The sequence below is a fragment of the Eumetopias jubatus genome, unplaced genomic scaffold (genome assembly GCF_037043125.1).
Source record: "Eumetopias jubatus isolate StellerSeaLion01/CBP00866 unplaced genomic scaffold, mEumJub1_p1.0 scaffold_10, whole genome shotgun sequence".
NCBI classification, from domain to species: Eukaryota; Metazoa; Chordata; class Mammalia; order Carnivora; family Otariidae; genus Eumetopias; species Eumetopias jubatus.
In genome coordinates this window covers 50,457,769-50,479,040 of record NW_028274816.1, presented here as the reverse complement: position 1 = coordinate 50,479,040, position 21,272 = coordinate 50,457,769, and the positions used below count along the sequence as shown (strand labels likewise).

The window sequence follows — 21,272 nt, the reverse complement described above, 5'->3', positions numbered from 1 at the left end:
GGAAAAGTTACACAGCATGAGCTCTGTGCTTGTCTAAATGTTCTGGCTTGGAAAAAAAAAAAAATCCATGGTGACTTCTTTTAGTGAAAAGAAGAAAGGAGTAAAAATATACTTCTATGAGAGCTTGGGTTGAATTGACTAACACCCTAGGTTTGGCAGAGGCATATTAATTACTATGACCCATTTATTCCACTCCTGGTATCTACCTACAGGACCGCACACTTAAACGTTCAGCCAAAGACCAGGGCTAGAAGGTTCACAGGCAGCCTTCTTCACAATAGCCCCACACTGGAAGCAACTCACCTGTCCATTACAGGAAAACTGCTCAATAAAGTGTGGAATAGTCACGCGGTGTGGGAACCGAAAGGATAACTACAACCAAGTATATGCAAGAATCACGAAAACATGATTATTAAGGGGAAGAAGTCAGACACAATAAATTATTCCATTTATAAGCCACTCAAACCCTGGGCAAAACTACACTGATAGAAATCAGGCTAGTGGCTGGGGTGCCTGGGTGGCTCAGTTGGTTAGGCGACTGCCTTCGGCTCGGGTCATGATCGTGGAGTCCCGGGATCGAGTCCCGGGATCGAGTCCCGCATCGAGTCCCGCATCGAGTCCCGCATCGAGTCCCGCATCGAGTCCCGCATCGAGTCCCGCATCGGGCTCCCTGCTCAGCAGGGGGTCTGCTTCTCCCTCTGACCCTCCCCCCTCTCATGTGCTCTCTCTCTCATTCTGTCTCATATAAATAAATAAAATCTTTTTAAAAAAATAAAAAGAAATCAGGCTAGGGGCAACTTTTGGGAGGCAGGACTGGGATGGGGCTTGTGCAGGGGAGTTTGGGCAGGATGGAAACGTTTCTCGATTTTGTCACTGACGCGGAGATACGCTCAGTTTATCACAACTCATCAACCTAAACACTTAGGATTCGTGTTTTTGGTCATCAATTTACAAATGACAAGCATGACACATTTAAGGAAAAGAAAAAAAAGCACACAAACTCAAAAGAAAAGTCTGCATTTCTTTGAGCATGTATTTATGTACCTAAACAAACGCACAGCCTACAGATCAAATGAAACCCAACAATATGTGATATTGGTCACCCCTGCCTAAGGGGGAAAGGGGCCCCCAGAGAGTTTACCTCCATCTATGATGTTTTTCACAGTAAGAGAACAGTCTTTACGATTGTGTGATGATGAAATGAGTTAATATTTTAAAAGCTCTTAGAACACTCTGTGGTATACAGTAAGCACTACATAAGGGTTTGTTACAACAAATATAATAAAATGAAAATGTTTTCTGGGATACAAATGGTTATTCTTAAAATGAAACCAGGAATAAAAGAAATAATAAGAAGAAATATACAAAGTATTATGTCTTGTGACTTTCCATTCAAACCTCTGTGTATTAGATACATGAATATATCCTTATAGAAATATAGACTTTCTGAGTACACGTTTTTACATAAATGTGTCATAATAGGCATATTAAAAAAAAAAACAAACAAAACCTGCTCTCGTTGAAGTACAGCAGTGACAGAACAGAGAATCACGGGTCTAGAGACCGAAAGATCGGGGAGATAGAGAGCCCGCTGGGCGACTGGGGGTGGGGGCCTGCAGCACCGGAAACCTCAGCCTGAAGGGATCCCCATGTGGGGGAGGGGGGACCTTTGGTCTCTCCCCAGCCTCTTCCTTCCCCCTGGCCTGGGGCTGGGTGGGGAGGGGCAGTTCCTCTTTCCTTCCCAAGCACAGAGGAGGCCCAAGCTCCCAAGGGGCTAAGAAGCTGGACACTTGGTGGGGGGGAAGAACTGAGCCAGACTCTTGCAAGACCCCCTCCCCCCACCAGGAAACATGAACAGGAAAGACAGCAAGAGGTGAGAGGACCCTCCCCAAGGAGACCGGCAGCGCCCTAAGCCCCTGGGCCTCTGGCTGCGTGGGAAGGCTGGGGAGTACTAAGGCTGCCGGCAGAGGGTTGGGTTCCAAGGGCAGGAGCAGGGGGCTCCAGATGAACGGTACTTCAGGGAGTCCAGAGCTGCTAGGGCTGGGGCTGTGTGTTTGAGCATCTGGGGCTCGTCCTCACTGTCTGGAGTTTCAGCTGCTCTGTATCCCCTTCTGCCCCGCCCCCACTTCTCCTTGCTCCCTAGATTGGGTGTCTCTGTCCTCCCTGGGCTCCTCCTGGTGTCCCATCACGGTCGCTCCCTTGCTGCCCCCTGCCCCTGGACTGGAAACTCCAGGCTCCTGCAGGGCCCTGCCCCGGGGGAGGGGAGTGTGACACAGGGCAGGGCAGCTCTCCTGCTTCTTAAACCCCTCCTGGCCGCTCCAGGCACTACGGAAAGCAGATGGTCCACAGGTAAGGGCCTCGCAGCTTCTGGAACAGGCTTCCCATGACCTGGACCAGCTTGCTTTCCTGTCCTCACCGGGGCGATGGTGGCTGGGTCCCTAGCCTGGGTCGCTCCTCCAGCCTCCTCTGGCATGTCTCTGATGGGCAAAGGGGTCCCCTCCCCATAATACCCAGCAGTTTAGTGGTGGAGACCTGGCTGCCTCATTTTTCTGGCTGTGCGACCTTAGGTAAGTTACTTAATTGCTCTGTGCCCCAGTTTCTTCCTCTGTTAATAGAATAATCACAGCCCCTCCTCAGAGGGGCCAGGAAGTCCTCAGTGAGACAGTCTAGACCAGTGGTTCTTAAGCTTGAGCATGCATCGGAACCACCTGGAGGGCTTGTAAAACCCAGACTGTCGGGGCGCCTGGCTGGCTCAGTAGGTGGAGCAGGAGACTCTTGATCTCAGGGTTGTGAGTTCGAGCCCCACGATGGGGACAGAGATTACTTAAAAGTAAAAAATCTTAAAACACACACACACAGATGGCTGGGCCCCACCTCCAAAGTTTCTGATTCTGTAGGTCTCTGGTGGGACCTGAGAATTTGTATTTCTATTGAGTTTCCAGGTGATGCTGGTGGTATCAGTTGGACCATGCTTTGAAAACCACTGAACTAGACAGGTGCTCAGGCCTCTGCCCAGCATATATTCAGTACTCAGTAAATGCCAGCTCAAGAACACTCAGGACTGATCCCCTGAATCCTTAGGATGCGCCAGGACATGGCAGTGCCCTTGTGATGAGGGTCTCCCCACTTCTGCTTTCACTCCGTACCCCAGGCCTGGCTTCTAGTTTGCCCCATCACTTTCTCTGTATCCCAAGTTCAACTTTCCCTTCTCTGGCCACTGAACAGCCTGAGCAAACTAAGTCCCTTATTTATTTTTTTAAAGATTTTATTTATTTATTTGAGACAGAGAGAGTGCATGCATGAGTGGGTGAAGGGGCAAAAGGAGAGGGAGAAGCAGACTCCCCACTGAGCAGGCTCCATGTGGGGCTCGATCCCAGGACCCTGAGATCATGACCTGAGCCCAAAGGCAGATGCTTAACTGACTAAGCCACCCAGGTGCTCCAAACTAAGTCCTTTATTTAGCACTTTTGAAGAGCAAGGCACTGAATGTTCATAATAAATTCCTAGGGAAGGTCTAAGGATGATTCTCATTTTTCATGTGGGGAAACTGAAGCCCAGAGACATTAAGTGACTAGCACAAAGTCACACAGCCAACAGAAATTTCTCTAATCCCATTTCCACCCTTGTGGAAGCCAAGCCCATTCAGCTCTCTCCTTCCTCCACCATCCCTGTCTCTCCATTACCCTTTTCCCCAACTGGACCACGAGCCTCAGGGAGGCACAAGGCAGAGCGAGGGTTATTTTTAAACTTTCCTTGAAGCTGCCTCACCCCAGGGACCCTGCCCAGCTCTGAAGAGCCCTGGTGAGGCCACTTTGCACCCATATCTTCTCTCCAAACCTAGGGGCTCAGGCTGGTGGCTAAGACTCAGGTCCTGCCAAAATACTGGCTTGGGGGAGGGGCCTGTCACTGTAGTAGGGGGTCCAGCTCAGGGAGGAGGGACAGATAGAATCTCAGCAGTCTGCTGCTTTCATGAGGGCTGGGGGAAGAAAGGACCAGCACTGGAGGGCAGAGGGGGAATTCTGAGGAATCTCCCTGAAGGCAGAACCTGAGAAGGACAGGAATGACTGGGGGAGCAGGAGTAGGAGGGATGGGGGCGCAGTGGTCTTCTCCCTTGATTCCCTGGGAGGTCAAGAGTCATCCCAGGGTTCTGCCGACAGAAAGTCTCTCCATAATGCCTTGGGACTTTACAGGCAAGGGGAGTTTGGGGTCAATGCCTGGAGGAAGGAGTTCTTATGATTCCCTGGAGGGTCCTTAGTAATCCTGGGGGTCTTCTTCTCCATGATTTTCTGGGGGTTCAGGGTGGTCTTAAGAGTCTTTTCCCCTGATTCCTGAAGGGGGCAGGAGTAACGCTTTGAGTTTACCTGTAGGAGAAGGTTCCCATGATCTGAAATACTCCAGGGGTTTTCTTCCATGATGCCTTGGGGTTTTGGAGTCAAGAATTCTGGGGGTCTGTCCGAAGGACGGGGTTCCCATGATTCCCTGGGGGGTGTGCCCATAGGAAGTCCCACCAGGAATGCCCAGGAAAGACAGGGGGCCGGAGCCGGCCCCGACAGGCCCGGCGCCACAAGACGTGCCCCAGCCCCCGGGAAATCAGCAAGGTCATGGCTTCCATGGCTTTGGGCATGCTGAACGAGGGCGACTGCAGTGAAGACGAACTGCTGGAGAAATGCATTCAGTCCTTCGGTGAGTGTCCCTTTCCCTGACCAGCCTCCCTAGTCCTAAGGTGGTAAAGCAGCCACCTCTCTCTAGGCCTGTTTGGGGGTGGGGCGTATAAAATGGTAGCAAGGCTGTGTGGAATGAATCTCAATCACGACATTCAGGATAAGAGAAACATGTGCATTTCTTTTCCTGAGATGCGGAGGGGGAGGAGGTGTGATGCTATTTCCATCTACACCATGACTTGCCAGGTGCTGTGGTCTATGCCCAGTACAGACAAGGAAACCGAGACACCCTCAGGAGGCCAAGTTGCTTGCCCTAGTTCATGCAGGGAGAAACAGGTAGAGCTGGAGTTTGAACCAGCCAATCCAACGGGCTCTGGAGACCGTGCAGTCTCTTGCCCGGGAGCCATTCCGACACAGAGTCCCCTTCTCCCACCCCCCAGACTCAGCTGGCAGCCTGCGCCGTGGGGACCACATTCTCAACATGGTACTGGCCATGCACAGCTGGGTGCTGCCTTCTGCCCACCTCGCTGCCCGTCTGCTGACCTTATATCCTCCCAGGGCCATGAGCAGGGGGTGGAGGGTAGAGGGCAGAGACGTGAGAGTCTGGGAAATGGGGACAGGGTGAACAGGCAGGTCTGGCATGCTGGATATCAGAGCCTTGACCAGAACTCAAGTACCAGGAGGCCACAGGGAACACACAAGAGCAGAGGCGGCTGCAGATCTGTCACCTGGTCAGGTAGGGCTGGGCCCAGACCTCTACTCCCATGACCCAAGACCCCCATCCTATTCCCTACCCCCAAAAAACACCTCCCAGAGATTCCCCAGACTCATTCCTCACAGGCCCACCAAGCCCTGCTCCCCCAAATACCACTTCTGAGACAGCCTTGGTTTTGGTTTCGTTCCCAGGACCCTCCCAGTTCTGCTCCTTAGAACCCTTACCTCTTAGAGATCCATGACCAGATCCTAGAGACCCTCTCCTAGCTGATGCTCAGAGACCTCCAGCTCTGATTCCCCAGCCCCCCACATGCCCTGGCCTTACTTTTAAGATCCCCCTCACCTTGTTGCCCAAACGTCTCACCCCTCAGAGGCCCCAGCTTAGTTCTTGAGACCCGCCCCCCACTATCCTGCTTCCTAGCAATTCTACCTCCAAGAGATCCCCCCAGTTTATCTCCCATTGATTCCCCAGCCTGTGGTTAGAGGCCCCCAGTTCTATTCCTAGAGAGAGCCCCAGGCTGGTGCCTCTCCAACCCTGACCTTTCAAAGACCCCTAGTTCAGTACCTAGAGATTCCTCAGCCCAAGAGACCCCTTTTAGAGAACTTCCCCACCCCCAGCCTCATCCCACCATCTCTAAACCACCCTCAGATACTGGCTGACCCAACACCCTGAGACGGTACACCAAGAGCCTCAGTTAGAAGAGGTTATAGGTCGCTTCTGGGCCACTGTGGAGCAGGAGGGCAACTCTGCCCAGAGGAGCCTGGGAGACTCCTCCAACCTGTGAGTCAGTCACTCTCCACCCCCATTCTCCCATCCCCCTCCTCACCCCCACATCCTCCACCCTGTACCCCTCCCATACCCTGCCCCTCTTTGCCCCCAGGCTGAGCCCAGGTGGCCCTGGCCCCCCACCCCCCATGAACAGCCCAGGCCTAGGCAAAAAGCGCAAAGTGTCCTTGCTTTTCGACCACCTGGAGACGGGGGAGCTGGCTCAGCATCTCACTTATCTGGAGTTCCGGTCCTTCCAGGCCATCACGGTGAGGACTCCCTTCCCCCAGCTGGGAATGGCTGGGAGTGGGGTGGAGCCTGGCAAGACTCAGATGACCCCTACATTAGGCAGGGATCTCAAACTCTCAAACGTGGGTCCTAGAAAGCTCGGGAAAATGAGTTAAGCTGGCTGAGGACAGAACCCCTGGGTTCAAATCCATCAGCCCTTCCTTATCTGTGTAACTTTGAATTAGATTCTCAACCTCTCTGGGACTCAGATTTCTCATTTATAAAATGGAGGTCATAATACTTCATTAGAGGGTTGGGAGAATTAAATTAATATGCCCACTTAAAAATACTTGTCAGGGGGCACCTGGGTGGCTCAGTCGGTTGAGCATCTGACTCTTGATCTCAGGTCTTGATATCAGGGTCGTGAGTTCGAGCCCCACATTGGGTGTGGAGCCTACTTTAAAAAAAGAAATGCTTGTCACAGTGTCTGGCACATAGTAAGCGCTCAAAATATTTTATTAATTATTCATTTATTCAAGAAGCATTTAAGTTCACTGTGTCTCAGTTCCATTATCTGTAAAAAGGGGAATTTAACATTTCCTGCCTTATAGGTTCAGTGTCAGCTCCAGAGTGAATACTACCTGGTAGAAGGACTTGAAATTCCATATTTTACCTACCCAAATGATAATTTCATATGCTTCAACCTATATATAAGTATTAGCTATTGCTACCACCACTTCAAGGGAAGGCCGGTTCCTTAGTGTGAAAATTTCCTGATTGTTCACACACGCACACAAGGTGCAGTACGTGTAGGTATGGAATGTTGACCCCTTGAGCAGAACAAAGAGAAACTGCTTTCGTGCCTTCTTTGCCATCCTTCCTTTTGCTGACTGTATACCAGTCAGGTATACAGTTATGAGCAATAGACTGGGTTCACACCTGTGTGACCCTGGGCAAATTATCCTCTCTGTGCCTCAACGGCCTCATCTCTAAAATGCGAATAATATAGTATGGTATTCACTCAGTAGAGTTGATGTGAGGATTAAACTGGTTAATAGGACAGAGGGCTCAGAACAGCGCCTGACTTTATTTAAATATTTCTCTTCAGAGGGAGAGGGCCACGGTGACGTCAAGGACATGTGACAGCCAGACTAGGGCCTCAGAGGTCACAACTGCTAGGGGGATGGGCGTGTGAGGGCAAGGCAGAAGCGCCACTGCCCACCCTGACGCCCACCTCACCCCCAGCCCCAGGACCTGCGGGGCTACGTTTTGCAGGGCTCCGTGCGGGGCTGCCCGGCCCTGGAGGGATCCGTAGGGCTCAGCAACAGCGTGTCCCGCTGGGTGCAGGTCATGGTGCTGAGCCGTCCCGGGCCGGCACAGCGCGCGCAGGTTCTGGACAAGTTCATCCAGGTGGCACAGGTGAGGCCCGCCCCGAGGGGCTGAGGGAACCGCCGCGCGCAGCTATCTGACCCCCACCCCCCACCCGGTCCAGCTGCCAGGCCCTCGCCACAGCTGACCAGCCCCGGCGGTGACGTCATCCACACCCTGGGCCCGCCCCCTTCGCATCACGCCCACCCCGACTTCGCCCCCGAGGTCCTGGTCCAGAGGTTTTAACCCAGGACTGCGACTGCACTTCTTCCTTGGCCTTGATACTACCACGCTGAACCCGCCCTGGCCCTCCAATTGGTCCTAGACGTAGCTGTTGACGACATCCCCTCTTGACCCGTCTCCCAAGCCCTAAGCCCGAATATTCTGTTCACAGGGCGGCGAAAGCGTCTCTGGCAGGCCCCCACGCTTGCATCACCCTCTACCTCAGTCTCTAGACCCCAGCCGTCCCTTCGGGACAGGCTGCATGCCTCCCTCCCCATCACGTCAGGTCTCTCCCTGGCCCAGCCCCACTGTGTCACAACCTCTCTCTTCCCCTTCCCTAAACAGATACCTTCCCTCCTTTCTGGAGAAAAGGGAGCCTCCTTCCCCCGCCGTGGCCACGCCCCTTTGCGTACTTCCTCGCAGGCCACGCCCTTCCTCGTAGCCTGTGCGGCCCCCGCGGACTTAAAAGTTCCAGTGTCCGCCCAGGGGTCTCCCGGTCAGAGTGTCTCCCATTCCTCTCTGGCTCCTCCCCCGCCCCACAGCAACCTCTGCCCGGCAAACTTGAAAAAGGGGAGGATGAGGCAGTTGCCCCCAATGCCCTGCTGACCCCACACTTGTCTCTCTTGTCCTGCCAACCCTTCCATTTCCCTCTGGCCCCATTCACCTCTGCCCGGCTCCTAACTCCGGCCCAGAGCCCAGGCCGTCTCCCTTCACCTGACTCTCAGAGCAGTCTGACCCCCAGGTGCCTGTCACCTGACATCTGTCTGAATCCCCCACACCTGTCTAGTCCCCAAACCTAACTCCTCACACTCGCCTGACTACCCACCCCCGGCCTTTTTTCTGACCTCACATCAGTCTATCACCTGCCTGACCCCCCCATGTAATGTCCATATACCTGCTTGCAGCCCACTCCTTCCTGACACACCCACTCCTGCCTGACACCTCTCACCTGACACTCACAGTGGCCCATACCCACACATGCCTGACACCACAATTCAACTGGGATGCAGTCATGGGAACCCCATTTTGCCTATCCTGCATGTGATAACCACCATCTCTGTATCACCCTCCCTTCCTAGAGGCTCCACCAGCTCCAGAATTTCAACACACTGATGGCCGTCACGGGGGGCCTGTGTCACAGTGCCATCTCCAGACTCAAGGACTCCCATGCCCACCTGAGCCCTGACAGCACCAAGGTGAACCCCCACTATTCTCCCCAAAGTTCCAGCAGTCAATTATCCTGAACCTCCCCACATACTTTTTCCCCATCCCCTCCATTCCTACCCAGGGGCCCTGGAGCCACCTGGAGACCTTGCTCCTCCAAATGGGACAGAACCCCAGACTGTCCTCTGCCTTTCTTCCTGCCTCTTCAACCATGCACGCATCATGCTGACCCCTCTCCCCTCTCTGTTTCCAGTCCTGAGCAGGACTGGAGGAAGACAGATCAGAGAGATGGTAGCAGAGAACCAGGTGGGGACTGAAATGATGCCCCTAAGGACACCAAATTTAGGCCACCCATGGGAAGAGCACAGGTTAGGACTGTCCTGGGAAGTGTATGGGGAGAGTGAGTTATTCATGAGTCCAGTGTGTGAAGTCAGAATCTGGCTGGAAATTAGGCTGGAGATGCCCAAGGGAAGATCCTGTTGAGACTTGCAGGCCGAACTAAGGTGTCTGGGCTTTATCCAAAGGGCAATGGGGAGCTAGGAAAGGTTTGGTAATGATGCCAGCACCCATAATCAGATTTCAGTTTTGGAAAAAAATCACTCTAGCCTGGGGAATGGGGGATATGGAGCTTTCCTGAGATGGGGACCCAAAAGGAAGAGCAGTTTGGGGGGATGCTGAGGCCAATGTGGGACATGGAGGGGCTTAGGTCGATGTCCAAAATGCCACTGGGCCCCTGGGAGTCCGGAACCCAAACGGGAGGCTGCCAGGATACCCCCTCCAGGAGACTAAGGGAGCAGACATGGCCTCCCCCATAACATTCCCCACTCCCCATAATATGCCCTCACGCACAGGCCCTGCTAGAGCTGTCTGAGCTGCTTGCTGCCCATAACAACTACGCGCGCTACCGCCGCACCTGGGCTGAATGCACGGGCTTCCGGCTGCCCGTACTGGGCGTGCACCTCAAAGACCTGGTGTCCCTGCACGAGGCACAGCCCGACAGGTTGCCTGATGGCCGCCTGCACCTACCCAAACTCAACAGCCTCTACCTGCGGCTGCAGGAGCTGGCGGCCCTCCAGAGGCAGCACCCGCCGTGCAGCGCCAGCGAGGACCTGCTGCACCTGCTCACGGTGAGCCGCCCTGCCCGGGGTGCCCGGGGACTGAACCTGCAGGCTGTAGAGATTTGGGGTCCTGGGTGCAGGGGGATCCGCATCCTTGTCGTGCCCATTCTACAGATTGGGAAACTGAGGCCCACAAGGTGAAGTCACTGGTCTGCTGTCCCACAGCAGTAAAACCCAGATTTGAACCCAAGCAGGTCAGCCTCAGAACCTGTGTGTTAACATATGTTAACCACCACACTACATCCTCACACTGGGAGTGTGGGGTTCTGGCTGTATGCTATTTATATAATATAATTTTATATATGTATCCTCCTGCCCTGCCCATGGAGCTAGAAATTGAGAGAGACTGGGATTCTAAAGGCCATGGAGTCTAAGACTGATTTTCGGACCCCAAGACAGGGCCAGCTACATAATTCACAGTGCCCCGTGCAAAATGAAAATGTGGGGCTCCTTGTTCAAAATTCTTCATAATTTCAAGACGGTGACAGCAGGGCATTAAATGAAGTAGGGCCCTTCCAAGTGTGGGGCCTGCCTGTGAAGCTGGCCTTGCCCTAAGATGATTGGTGCCCAAGGCTCTGTGCTTTGCTGATTCTAGAAGGCCATCGAGCCCAAATATTTATCGAGCACCTGCTGTGAGCCAGACACTACTTTAGGCACTTAGGCTCACAGCAGTCAGCGCGTCAGGAAAAAAAAAACTGCTGTTCTTGTGGGGCTGACTTCCCAGTAGGGGAGACAGCCAATAAAACAAAGTAAATGAATAAATCATATGGTCTCTTGGAGGATAAGTGCTAATAGTGAAAACTAAAGTAGAAACCAGCAAGGAAAGTAATAGGGGTTTACCATTTTAAATAGGACCCAAAAAAAAAAAAAAAGCCTCCGTGAGAAGATGGCATTTCTGGACTAGGGAACGGGGGTGTGGAGACGGAATGGCGGTTCGGTGGGAGAGAGGAGCCTAGGAGTCCCCAGAGAAGAGGGGCTTTGGAAGGAGGATGAAAGTGGGGAGGGCGCAGGCTGTAGGTAGGAGGATGGAGGTGAGAATCTGTAACGCCCTCCCCCCCCATCCCCCAGCTTTCCCTGGATCTCTTCTACACAGAGGATGAGATCTATGAGCTTTCTTACGCCCGCGAGCCCCGCTGTCCCAAGAGTCTGGTGAGAACTGACCCCTGACCCCTGCCCACCAGCCCAAGCCCATGCACTAACTGTGCCCCTCTGTCCCTGCCCCAGCCACCCTCCCCCTTCAAAGCACCCCTGGTGGTGGAGTGGGCCTCTGGCGTGACACCCAAGCCCGACAGGGCCACCCTGGGTCGGCACGTGGAGCTGCTGGTGGAGGTAAGGAGGGGACTGTGGCCTGGCCACTGGGGGCGCCAGGAAGGAATGTATCTGTACAGTCCTGACCCAGAGGAGATCTAAGACCTTGATGATCATGGTTTGGCCTTACTCTCTCCTTCCCATACTCCTCTGAAGTCTGTGTTCAAGAATTATGACCCTGAAGGCCGAGGAACCATCTCTCAGGAGGACTTTGAGCGACTCTCAGGCAATTTCCCCTTCGCCTGCCATGGGCTTCACCCACCCCCCCACCAGGGGTAAGTACTCCTGACTTCTAGGTCCCCCAAAGAGGAGGATGGGAGGATGCTGGGGCTGCCAGGACTCCTGGGAGAAAGGGGCCATTCACACTAAGGTGTAATCTCTGCCCCTAGGAATGGCTCCTACAGCCGAGAAGAGCTGACGGGCTACCTGCTCCAGGCCAGTGCCATCTGCTCCAAGCTGGGCCTGGCCTTCCTGCACAACTTCCAGGAGGTCACCTTCCGCAAGCCCACCTTCTGTGATAGCTGCAGTGGTTTTGTGAGCACCCTGCCCCTCTATCAGGGCCCATCTCCCCTGGAGAGTCCCGAGTCCTGACTCCTCACAGCCTGGGTTCAGAAGGCCAGCCCTGCCCTGGAGGGCTCCCAGTCCCCAAGCCCCAGATGATCACCAAATTCCAGAAAATCCCCTAGTCTCAAATCATCCCCACATCCCATATAAACCCGAAACACTGGCTATGCCCAGAATCTAGATAGTGCCCAAATCCCAAATGATCTGCATCCTGGATCACTGCCAAACTATGGATATCCAAAACCCTAATCTACAAACCTGGGTGGATTATCTCCAAACAGAATCCATTTCCAAGTCTTTAGACTCCAGATAATTCAAACCCTGGATACTTTTCAAATTCAAGGCATCCTCAAACTCTGGATAATGGACAGATCTCTCAATCTCCAAACCAAGACTAATTCACGAACCTTGGATCACTTCCCAAACCCACTTTTTCATTCACTTCCTATTCAAAGAATACCTCCAGTGCGCCAGGTTGTTCTAGACTTGAGGGCTGGGGAGAGGGGCACACAGCAGAACGCACAACGGATACAATCCCTGCCCATAGAATTTACAGTTCGTTAATTCCAGATTGTGTCTAATTCTAACATCCTAGATGATTCCCCAAACTTACAATAACCCCAGACTCCTTTAGTTCCCACTTAAGCCTCCAGCCTTGAGGATTTCCCAAACCAGATGGTTTCTACACTCCCGGAGACCAACCCCAGCCCCATCCACAGCCTTCTCTCCCCTAGCCTACGTCACCAATTCTGCTTTCTCTTCCCAGCTCTGGGGTGTCACCAAGCAAGGCTACCGCTGTCGGGGTGAGTGAGGCCTTGGTGGTAGGGAGGGAGTCCAGCACCTACAGGCCGGATGAAGGCGGGGCGCAGGCTGGGCCTCTGACCACTAACTGCTGACCTTCTCCTAGACTGTGGGCTGTGTTGCCACAAACACTGCAGGGACCGTGTGAAGGTGGAGTGTAAAAAGAGGCCAGGGGCCAAGGGCGACATGAGCCCCCCCGGAGCCCCCGTCCCACCCATACCGGTTCCCCACGCCAGCTGTGGTAAGACCCAGGGTGTGGCAGTCCTGGGAAGGGGGCCTGATGGATGGGGATAAAAGTCCAAGGTCATGAGGCCCTTTCCATCATACCCACATCCCTCTCATCTATCACCCCACAAACAGGCTTGGAAGACAATCTCTCCTACACACTATCCCTGGAACCTGAGACAGGGTGCCACCTTTGCCATGCTTGGACCCAGACAGAGCCCCCACACCCTTCCTGGGAACCAGAGACGGTAAGGCGAACGGCCCCCCACCATCAACTGGGGATACAGGGGAGTCCAGGCCATTTGCTTGGGGGAACCCGGGCAGATTTGGGAAAGCATAGGGAAGTAAAAAGGTGCAAGAGTCCTCAATTGTGTGGGCAGGAGGGTACAGACCCTGGTTAGTTTGTAACATTGATAGAAAAATAAAATTTTCAATACACTGGAGTGGGAAGGGGGGCAGCCAATAGTAGAACAGAAAAGGAATTTTAAGGAGAAAAAAGGAAAAAGAAGAAAATGGCAAGGACAAGACCAAATACATCAGGAGCTGTAACTGGTGTCAGTGGAGTAAATTTTACTGTTCAAAGGTAGAGACCTTTGGATTGAATTAAAAAACCAGAACATCCAGAGGCATTTTCATTCATCTACTAAACAAAGTCTGGGTGAGGCTCTGCCCCTGGCAGTGCTCGGACTCCTAGACGCCACATCCTCCCCACGTGACCCAGTGTCTTCCTCCTTCCAGGTGCCCCTCCCAACGACGGCCTCACCGCCCGCCCAGTCCTCCAAGCTGAATTCCTAGACCCTGCTTGGTCTGTTGTCTCTCACCTCCCCCAGAGTCAGTCCCAAGTCCTGTGATTCGGCCTCCAGCAGGACCCCCAAAGGCACCTCCGCCTTCCCATCCACACCGCCTTCGGGGAAGAGTTCATCATCTCTTACTCGGAAAGTTATTTTCTTCCTTTGCCTCAGAGTGGCCACAACCTGTACTCCCATTTCCCCGAACTTTGTTATCTGTGCGATTTCATGTTGGGTATGTCTAGACTTAAGTATCATCCCACCAACTCCTTACATCCCCATTTCACAGACGAGGAAGCTGAGGCCCAGGGAGGTTAAGCTGCTCTCCAAGGTGGCAGAGCCCCTAAGTGTTGGAGGCAGGACTCAAGTCCAAGGCCCTCTGTCTGCCTCTGAGATGGAAGCTCCTCACCAGTACGCTACACTGACAGCACGGGTCAGGCCGGGGAGGGGATAGGCTGGGCACTTATGTTCCTAACTCTGGGGTTCCAGAGACAGGACAGAAGGCTAAAGTAGGGGTGGAACAGGGAGCCTGTGAACACCTGAGTCTCTCCCCTGCTCAGGGCCCTTCTATGCCTCCCTCTCACCCAGGGGAAAAGCCGGAATCCTCACTGCAGCCCACCTCCCACAATCTGTTTCCGTCACCTCTCTGACCTCACCTACCACCACTCACCCCCTTACTCATCCTGCTTCAGCTACACTGGCCTCTATGGTCCCTGAACATGCCAAAAATATTGCCTACCTCAGGGCCTTTGCACTGGCAGTTCCCTCTGCCCAGAATGCTCTTCCAGAGGCCCACATGTCTCCCTCTTTGGGACTTAGGTCTAATGTCGCCTTCTCAGGGAGGCCCACATGTCTCCCTCTTTGGGACTTAGGTCTAATGTCGCCTTCTCAGGGAGGCCCCTCTGACCATACTCAAAGTTGCAATCCACCCCCTAGTCCTGCTCTGCCTTGTTTTTCTCCAAAGTCATTTACCCATCTAACAAACTATACTTTTTATCTATTTATCTTGTTGAATGTCTGCTCCTCTTCACCAGAAACTGTCAACTCCAGAAGAGCAGGGGTTTTATGATCTATATGTTTTCACTGCTGTATCCCTAGTGCCAAGAACAGGGCTAGCACATGGTGGGTACCTGAGAACTCTTTGTCCAATGCCTGCATGTCTCCTTCCCTGTGCCCACAGGAAGGGAATGATGTGTTGCTAAAGAGCAGAGGACTATGAGGGTCAGAGCAACAGGGGTCTGTTGAGACCCAGGGGACAAAGACACCCTTACCCCTCCACAAACCTGAGCACCCCTGACCTGCCCCCCCCCCAGAGATAGGTCCTATAGCTGTCATAAATTAAATTTATTTTCCAGAGAACATGGTCCTTGTTGTTGAGTGGTGGATGGTGGGAGGACATTTGGGACCTTAGGAGCAGGGGATGTGGGGCCTGGGAGCCAGATACCAAGAGAAACCCAAAGTGACTCCCCAAGGATTACCAATGGCATTAGCATGTCACAGAGGACCTCCCCAAACCACCAGTCCCCCTTTACTTCTTCTTCTTCTTGCGACCCCAGTTCTGGCGGCCTGCCTTCCGCCCACCTCCATCCTCTCTTCTGCTCTGCCAGCTGGGCATGGGAGCCTCCAGCTCATTTGGACGGCCCCCCCGGTCTGGCACGTTGCCCATAAGCACCTGAGAGTTGATCAGACTTGCGTGTCAGGAAGAAAAATGAACAAGGGGACCAGAGAGCCAAGTTTGAAGGCCAAGGATGTAGGGGCCCTTCCCCACTCCCAGGCGCCCACCTTGTTGATGGCACAGCAGGTCCCTCGGCGGGCAGCCTTGCTGGTGGCTGGGACAAGACGAGACAGGTCTGCTCGGGCAGCCAGGACGTGTGCAACAGAGACATCTGATTCTGGGGTCAGAGCCTCTCGAATTGGGATCAGCACTGCCTTCATGGCTTCTCCTTGGGCCTGGGGAGAGGGGCATGGAGAAGGTGGCCAAGAGCCCTCCAGGTGGGATCTGTCCTCTTGAAGCATCTCTCTCTCCACTTAGGGCCTCACCTCCCGCATCTCTAAATAAGAGCTATAGCTCTGGAGAGACTCCCAGCTCAGAGCTAGGAATTCTAGAATGCCCTGGACCTCTAGATTCTAGAATGCCCTCGAGGCCCTGAAATTCTAGAACCCCAAACCTTACAAGATTCTAAGAATCTGCTGTAAGGTCATATTCCTTGCCCTCGTTGTTCCTTCCTGTAGTGGTAACCCCCACAACTGGGCCTCCCTGCTCCTGCCCAAGTCCTTTTCCCACACCTCCGCCCGATCACTCCAGTGGAAAGAAGATGTTGTGAGGTCCAGGCGTTTCAGGAGCAGGCAGCGGCGGCAGCAGTACTGATCTCCCAGCCTTTGGCACAGAGAGTCCAATGCCTCCTGGGGAAAAGGTCTCAGTCATGCCAGGGGTCCCCCTCACTCCCATCTCCGGGGAGGATGCTGTTTGCCAACAGTCATACATAGTCTTACCCATCTGGGTGCGTCCAGCGGGAAGCTGAGGAGGGGCTGCAGGAACCCTGGGGGCAGGGAAGGCAGCAGCTCAGAGATCTGACGGGAGAAGGGAGTCTGAGGTTGACCGGGCAGAAACCAGATGTACTCTCCGTGGATTCCAGTTCCCCCATGGCCCTGAGGACCCAGGCCTCGGAATCAAGAATGGTGGTCACAGCTCTAGAACAACATCCCCGTGCCTGGGGCACTCGGGCCAGAGCCGCTTTTGGAGAATGGACTCTCCCCCTGGGGCGCCTGGGTGGCTCAGTTGGTTAAGCGGCTGCTTTCGGCTCAGGTCATGATCCCAGGGTCTTGGGGGTTCAGGTCATGATCCCAGAGTCCTGGGATCGAGCCCCGCGTCGGGCTCCCTGCTCAGCGGGGAGCCTGCTTCTCCCTCTCCCTCTGCCTGCCTCTCTGCCTACTTGTGCTCTCTCTTTCTGTCAAATAAATAAATAAAATCTTTGAAAGAAAAAAAAAAAGGACTCTCTCCCTACAAGGAAAGTGGGGTGGCCCCGGTGCGGAAAGGACTCCAGCTCTCTACCTTGTCATGCAACTCCCACAGCAGCCGGCTGGCGGCGGTCCCAGGCGTGGGTCTGGGCAGCCCCAGAGCTTGGAGGGTAAGGATCAGTTCCTGGACCATGCCAGCTCCCTCCTCTTCCCCTTCTCCACAGGGCGGTGCGGGGCTGGGATCCAGCCGGGGGTACAAACGGAGGAGGCGGGCAGCCTGGAGCTCCGAGCAGAGAAAGCCTATAAGGGAAAGGGAGCGTTGCAATCAAGGAGGGCTGCCACCCCACCCACCCGGGTCAAAAAGCTCCATCGGCTTCAAAACCTCCAGGCTTCCAATACTCCGGCCTTCTAGTTCCGCCCACCTAGAACCGTGGCTCTACCTCCAGGATAAGCTCCACCCACTTTGAGACCCAGTCCCCTGCTCGGACTTCGAACCCCACCTAATAGGGACCACCTGTCCGGCTACATCAAATCCAACCCACCTGAACTTCAAGACACTCACGTCCAAATTCGAACCCCACCCACCTCGAACCCTCTCGCGCGCCTCAATTCTGACCACGCCCCCCGGGGGGGGGGCGAACCCTGGCTCCACTTAAATATGCTGAGCCCGCCCCTCTGGAGGCCGTAGCCTCGCCCACTTCCGCATCCCGGGCTCACGCAGCAGGAGCAGGCACGCGCCGGGCTCCCGCAGCGCCGCCGCGCCATCGCCGCCGCAGAGCGCGCGGTCTGGGCAGTGCAACTCCTGCAGCAGGCCGGCCAACTGTCGCAGGAATTCTTCCTCGGCGCCGGGGCCTGCAGAAGGCCGGAGAAGTCAGGGCGCGGTGGCGACCCCCGCAGCCCCACCCCTCCGGGCCGCCCGCTCCACACGTACCGTCGTCGGCTCTCAGAGCCTCCGCGCTCTCCCCTCGCTCCCGCTCCAGGGCGCCCAGAGTCGCCAGCTCCGCCGCCAGCCGCGCGCACAGCGCCCTGAAGTCTGGACACGAGGTGCCCAGCGACGGCGCCCCCGAGAAGCCCTCATACCTGTGGCGGGGCCGAGGCAGCGGGAGGGGGTTGGGAAGGCCAATAGCAATTTCTGAGGGCAAACCTGTCCCTTCCTGCACCCCCGCCCCCTCCCCCAGCCACACCCCGTTCCCCTTACCCCAAGGCCAGCAGGTCCCGGGCCACAGCGTCCCCCTCCCGCGCTTCCGCCTCCGCCCCCTCCATGAAAGTGTCGTCTCTTCTCCCGGCGCGCGCGCCCCCTGCCGGCCGGCGGGAGGCCCCGCCCCAGGAGCGGCGTGCGCGGTCGGCGCCCTGCGGCGGCGGCGACCAATCAGCCCCTAAGGGCCTTCGGCGCCCCGATTGGTGCAGGAGGCAGCAGAACCCGCCCCCAGGTCCTCCGGCGCGGAGAGCTAGAGCGCTGCGGTTCGCATAACCCGGTCCAGACCGGGGAAAAGCCCCGGCTCTGTAAATCCGGCCCGTGCGTTCAGGATCCTAGCTGTCGCGACAGGCCAGCGGGTGTCGCTATTGCTGCGACTTAGAAACTGGGTTTTCTTTGTCTCAGCCTCCCTCAGATGCCCTTCGCTCTTGAAGCACCCTAGACCAAGTGTTGTTCTCCCAACTCCGCTCCAAATGCAGAAACTTACTTCCTCCTTTCCAGCATAGCGTTGGAATTACGTCAGGGCCTCAGGAAGCCCGGCTCGCCCCCTTACACACACCAGTCCTCATCGATCGCAACGCACCAGTTGGGCCTTCACCCCTCTTTCCCCCTAGGCCTTGGAGAGGGAGCAGGTGCAATACACTGTCGTGATTAAGAGAGTGCACCGTGGGAGTTAGACAAACAAGGGTTAGGACTTGACTCCACCACTCACCACCTCTGTGTCCCTGCCAAATTGCTTCGTGTCTGTATAATGGGGATAAAACGTACTTTTTAAGAGCTGTGAGGTTGAGAGTCCTGTAAGTGTTTAGTAGACATATAGGGGTACTCAGTTAATATATATTGATCATTTTGTGTGTGCTACTAGGCTAAGTATCTTAGATCCGGTTTAGGGAGGAGAAACGGAGGTTCAGACAGGATAAGTCAGAGTGAATGTGTGGTGGTGCCAGGACTCAAATTCACATGATTCCAAAGTCGATGCTTTTAATCACTTAACCTATTACCACTGTTAGTACTGCTACTGTTTTGGTTGCTGTTGTTAAGATAATCCTCCATAGTGCTGCCTCCCCAAGCCTGGGTACTCGGGACCATTTGTTGACCTTAATAAAACATTAAAATTGCTCAAGTCAAAACCTTGGAATCCCAGCCTTGATTTTTTTCTTCTTTGTAAACTCTTTATCTAAATTTGTGGATTCTAGGGGTGCCTGGGTGGCTCAGTCGTTAAGCGTCTCCCTTGGCTCAGGTCATCATCTCAGGGTCCTGGGATCAGGCTCCCTGCTCAGCGGGAAGCCTGCTTCTCCCTCTCCCGCTCCCCCTGCTTGTGTTCCCTCTCTCGCTGTCTGTCAAGTAAATAAATAAAATCTTTAAAATAAATAAATAAATAAATTTGTGGATTCTAGCTTCAAAGTAGATCCATTATCTTGCTCACTTCTCCCTGCCTCCACTGTTCTCACCCTCATCTTCTGTACTCTTGTCTCCCCCTGGACCATCACCGCAGCCTCCTCCCTGCTCCCTACCCAGCCACCCACCCCCAGTGTCTGTTCCCTACAGGCAGCCAGAGGTAACGTGTAAACACCTGAGTCAGGTCACAGCGCGGCCGTGCTTGGAGCCTTCCTGTATCTCTAGCTCACTCAGGGTGACCAGCAAAATCCATGCAATGGCTCTCAAGGACCCACAGATCTGCCTTGTCATCTCTTTGCCCTCATCCCCCAAATACCTTCCTCCCTGCTTCCTCCCCTCCAGACACTCACTCCCTTGATGTCCCTCAAACTTACCTAGACATGCTCTTCCCTCGGGGACTTGCATGGACAGTTCCCCTTTACCTAGAATGTTCTTCCTGCAGACTTCCACAGGACTCTCTCACCTCCTTCAAGGCTTTATTCAAATGCCGCCTCCTCAGTGAGGCCTCCCTGAGGACCCTGGCTGAAAATGACTGTATCCCCCCATCTCCACTTTACTTTTCTCTATAGGGCATATAATTTCTAACATGTCATTTATTGTCTCCTTCGTTGTAAAGTTCATAAGCTGCTCATGGGGAAGGATTTTGTCTGCTCTGTTCGCTACGTTATCCTCGGTGCTGAGCACAGGGCCTGGCATATGATGGGGGTTTAGAGAGTGTACTTGAGTGACTGAATGTATAAAACTCAGCTGGAGGGTCTGCTTGGGACTAAAGGGTGTGAAGGAGAAAGGACAAATTGGGTAGGAGACTGGTTTGGTGGTTCAGGAAGGTGACTGGATGGGGTGCATCAACGCAAATAAAGGACACAGGCTGAGACTTTGTCACAGACATTTCTTGGAGCGAATATCTCATGCCCCCTCCCCCAATGACAAGGCTGGGTCTTTGGCCCCCATCCTCCCCCGCCACGGCAGCCTGCACTGACGATAACAATATTGAGGTCACAGACTGGCTTGGAATCAAGATCAGGAAGATAAATGTCGGGGTGCCTCCCCCAAGTCTGGGGGCCAAGCATCCAATCTGAGGGGCAAGCAGCTGGGAAATTGGGCCTGGGGGCTCCAGGGTCTGAGGTCTTCCTGGCTCCCAGGGTCAGCCCTCCATGCACCCCTGATTTGGGGGTGATGAAGAGTAATCATGGATCAGAGGTGGGTATCAGCAGGGAGCAGGACTGGGAGACCTGGGAGAGGCGGTGCTGGGAGGTGGGGGCTGGGGGAACCTTCCCCAGCTCCCACTGCTTCATCCGCAGATCCCACAGCACCTTACAGCACTCTGGTCCCCGTCCCACCCCTCCCCAAAACGAGGTAGGTTAAGAATGGAGCTTCCCCCCGCCCACCACGGAAGGGAGGAGACCGAGGCACAGAGAGGGGGATGGGGACCCAGGCCGCCCCAGCCCCCCGGTCCCTCCGCCCTCAGCTCTGGTGGGTCTGACAGTGACGAGAGCTGGGCAGAGTGGGGATGGGAGGGACATCCCCCTTTTCTCTCACCCATCCCAGGGTCTGGTTGGGAGAGCGGAATCTCACAGGTTCCGGATGTAATAAATAGTTAATAATTTAAAGGAAGTGACAGAAGGATCTAGCCCTCTGACCCCCTTGACCTATCCCTTGAACCCCTACAAGGCCATCCAAGTCTGGGTAATGAAGAAAGGTAAGTGCACATTTCCAGATGCTTGGGACCACGTGCGGGTCCCAAGCCCATATAGCATTGAGATTGTCTTGCTCCAAGACCTTAGTCCTCTGCTT

General features: G+C 54.5%; 2 protein-coding genes across 5 annotated transcripts; one reads left to right on the top strand and one right to left on the bottom strand.

Annotated features, from left to right (window-relative positions):
• The first annotated feature begins 1,715 nt into the window (after nt 1-1,715).
• On the top strand, nt 1,716-15,286 carry RASGRP4 (RAS guanyl releasing protein 4). Of its 3 annotated transcripts, XM_028090607.2 has the most exons (17): nt 1,716-1,873; nt 4,499-4,683; nt 5,102-5,207; nt 5,335-5,397; nt 6,025-6,156; nt 6,257-6,410; nt 7,615-7,788; nt 9,039-9,155; nt 9,975-10,250; nt 11,310-11,390; nt 11,466-11,570; nt 11,706-11,824; nt 11,939-12,083; nt 12,880-12,916; nt 13,021-13,155; nt 13,275-13,387; nt 13,878-15,286. In XM_028090607.2, exons 1-17 carry the CDS (start codon nt 1,851-1,853, stop codon nt 13,932-13,934), a joined length of 2,022 nt encoding a protein of 673 aa, XP_027946408.2. In that variant the 5' UTR covers nt 1,716-1,850; the 3' UTR covers nt 13,935-15,286. The 3 variants fall into 3 exon arrangements, with proteins under 3 accessions (XP_027946408.2, XP_087883716.1, XP_087883717.1); XM_088027590.1 differs by lacking the exon at nt 11,310-11,390; XM_088027591.1 differs by lacking the exons at nt 1,716-1,873; nt 5,102-5,207; nt 5,335-5,397 and having other exon boundaries at nt 4,584-4,683.
• On the bottom strand, nt 15,257-18,158 carry TSLIG3C (tRNA splicing ligase complex subunit 3C). 2 transcript variants are annotated; one of them, XM_028090608.2, is made up of 8 exons: nt 18,084-18,158; nt 17,817-17,965; nt 17,603-17,737; nt 16,980-17,185; nt 16,421-16,576; nt 16,214-16,330; nt 15,710-15,877; nt 15,257-15,599 (listed from the first exon to the last, which is right to left on the bottom strand). In XM_028090608.2, exons 1-8 carry the CDS (start codon nt 18,146-18,148, stop codon nt 15,456-15,458), a joined length of 1,140 nt encoding a protein of 379 aa, XP_027946409.1. In that variant the 5' UTR covers nt 18,149-18,158; the 3' UTR covers nt 15,257-15,455. The 2 variants fall into 2 exon arrangements, with proteins under 2 accessions (XP_027946409.1, XP_027946410.1); XM_028090609.2 differs by having other exon boundaries at nt 16,421-16,498.
• Between the last annotated feature and the right edge of the window lie 3,114 nt (nt 18,159-21,272).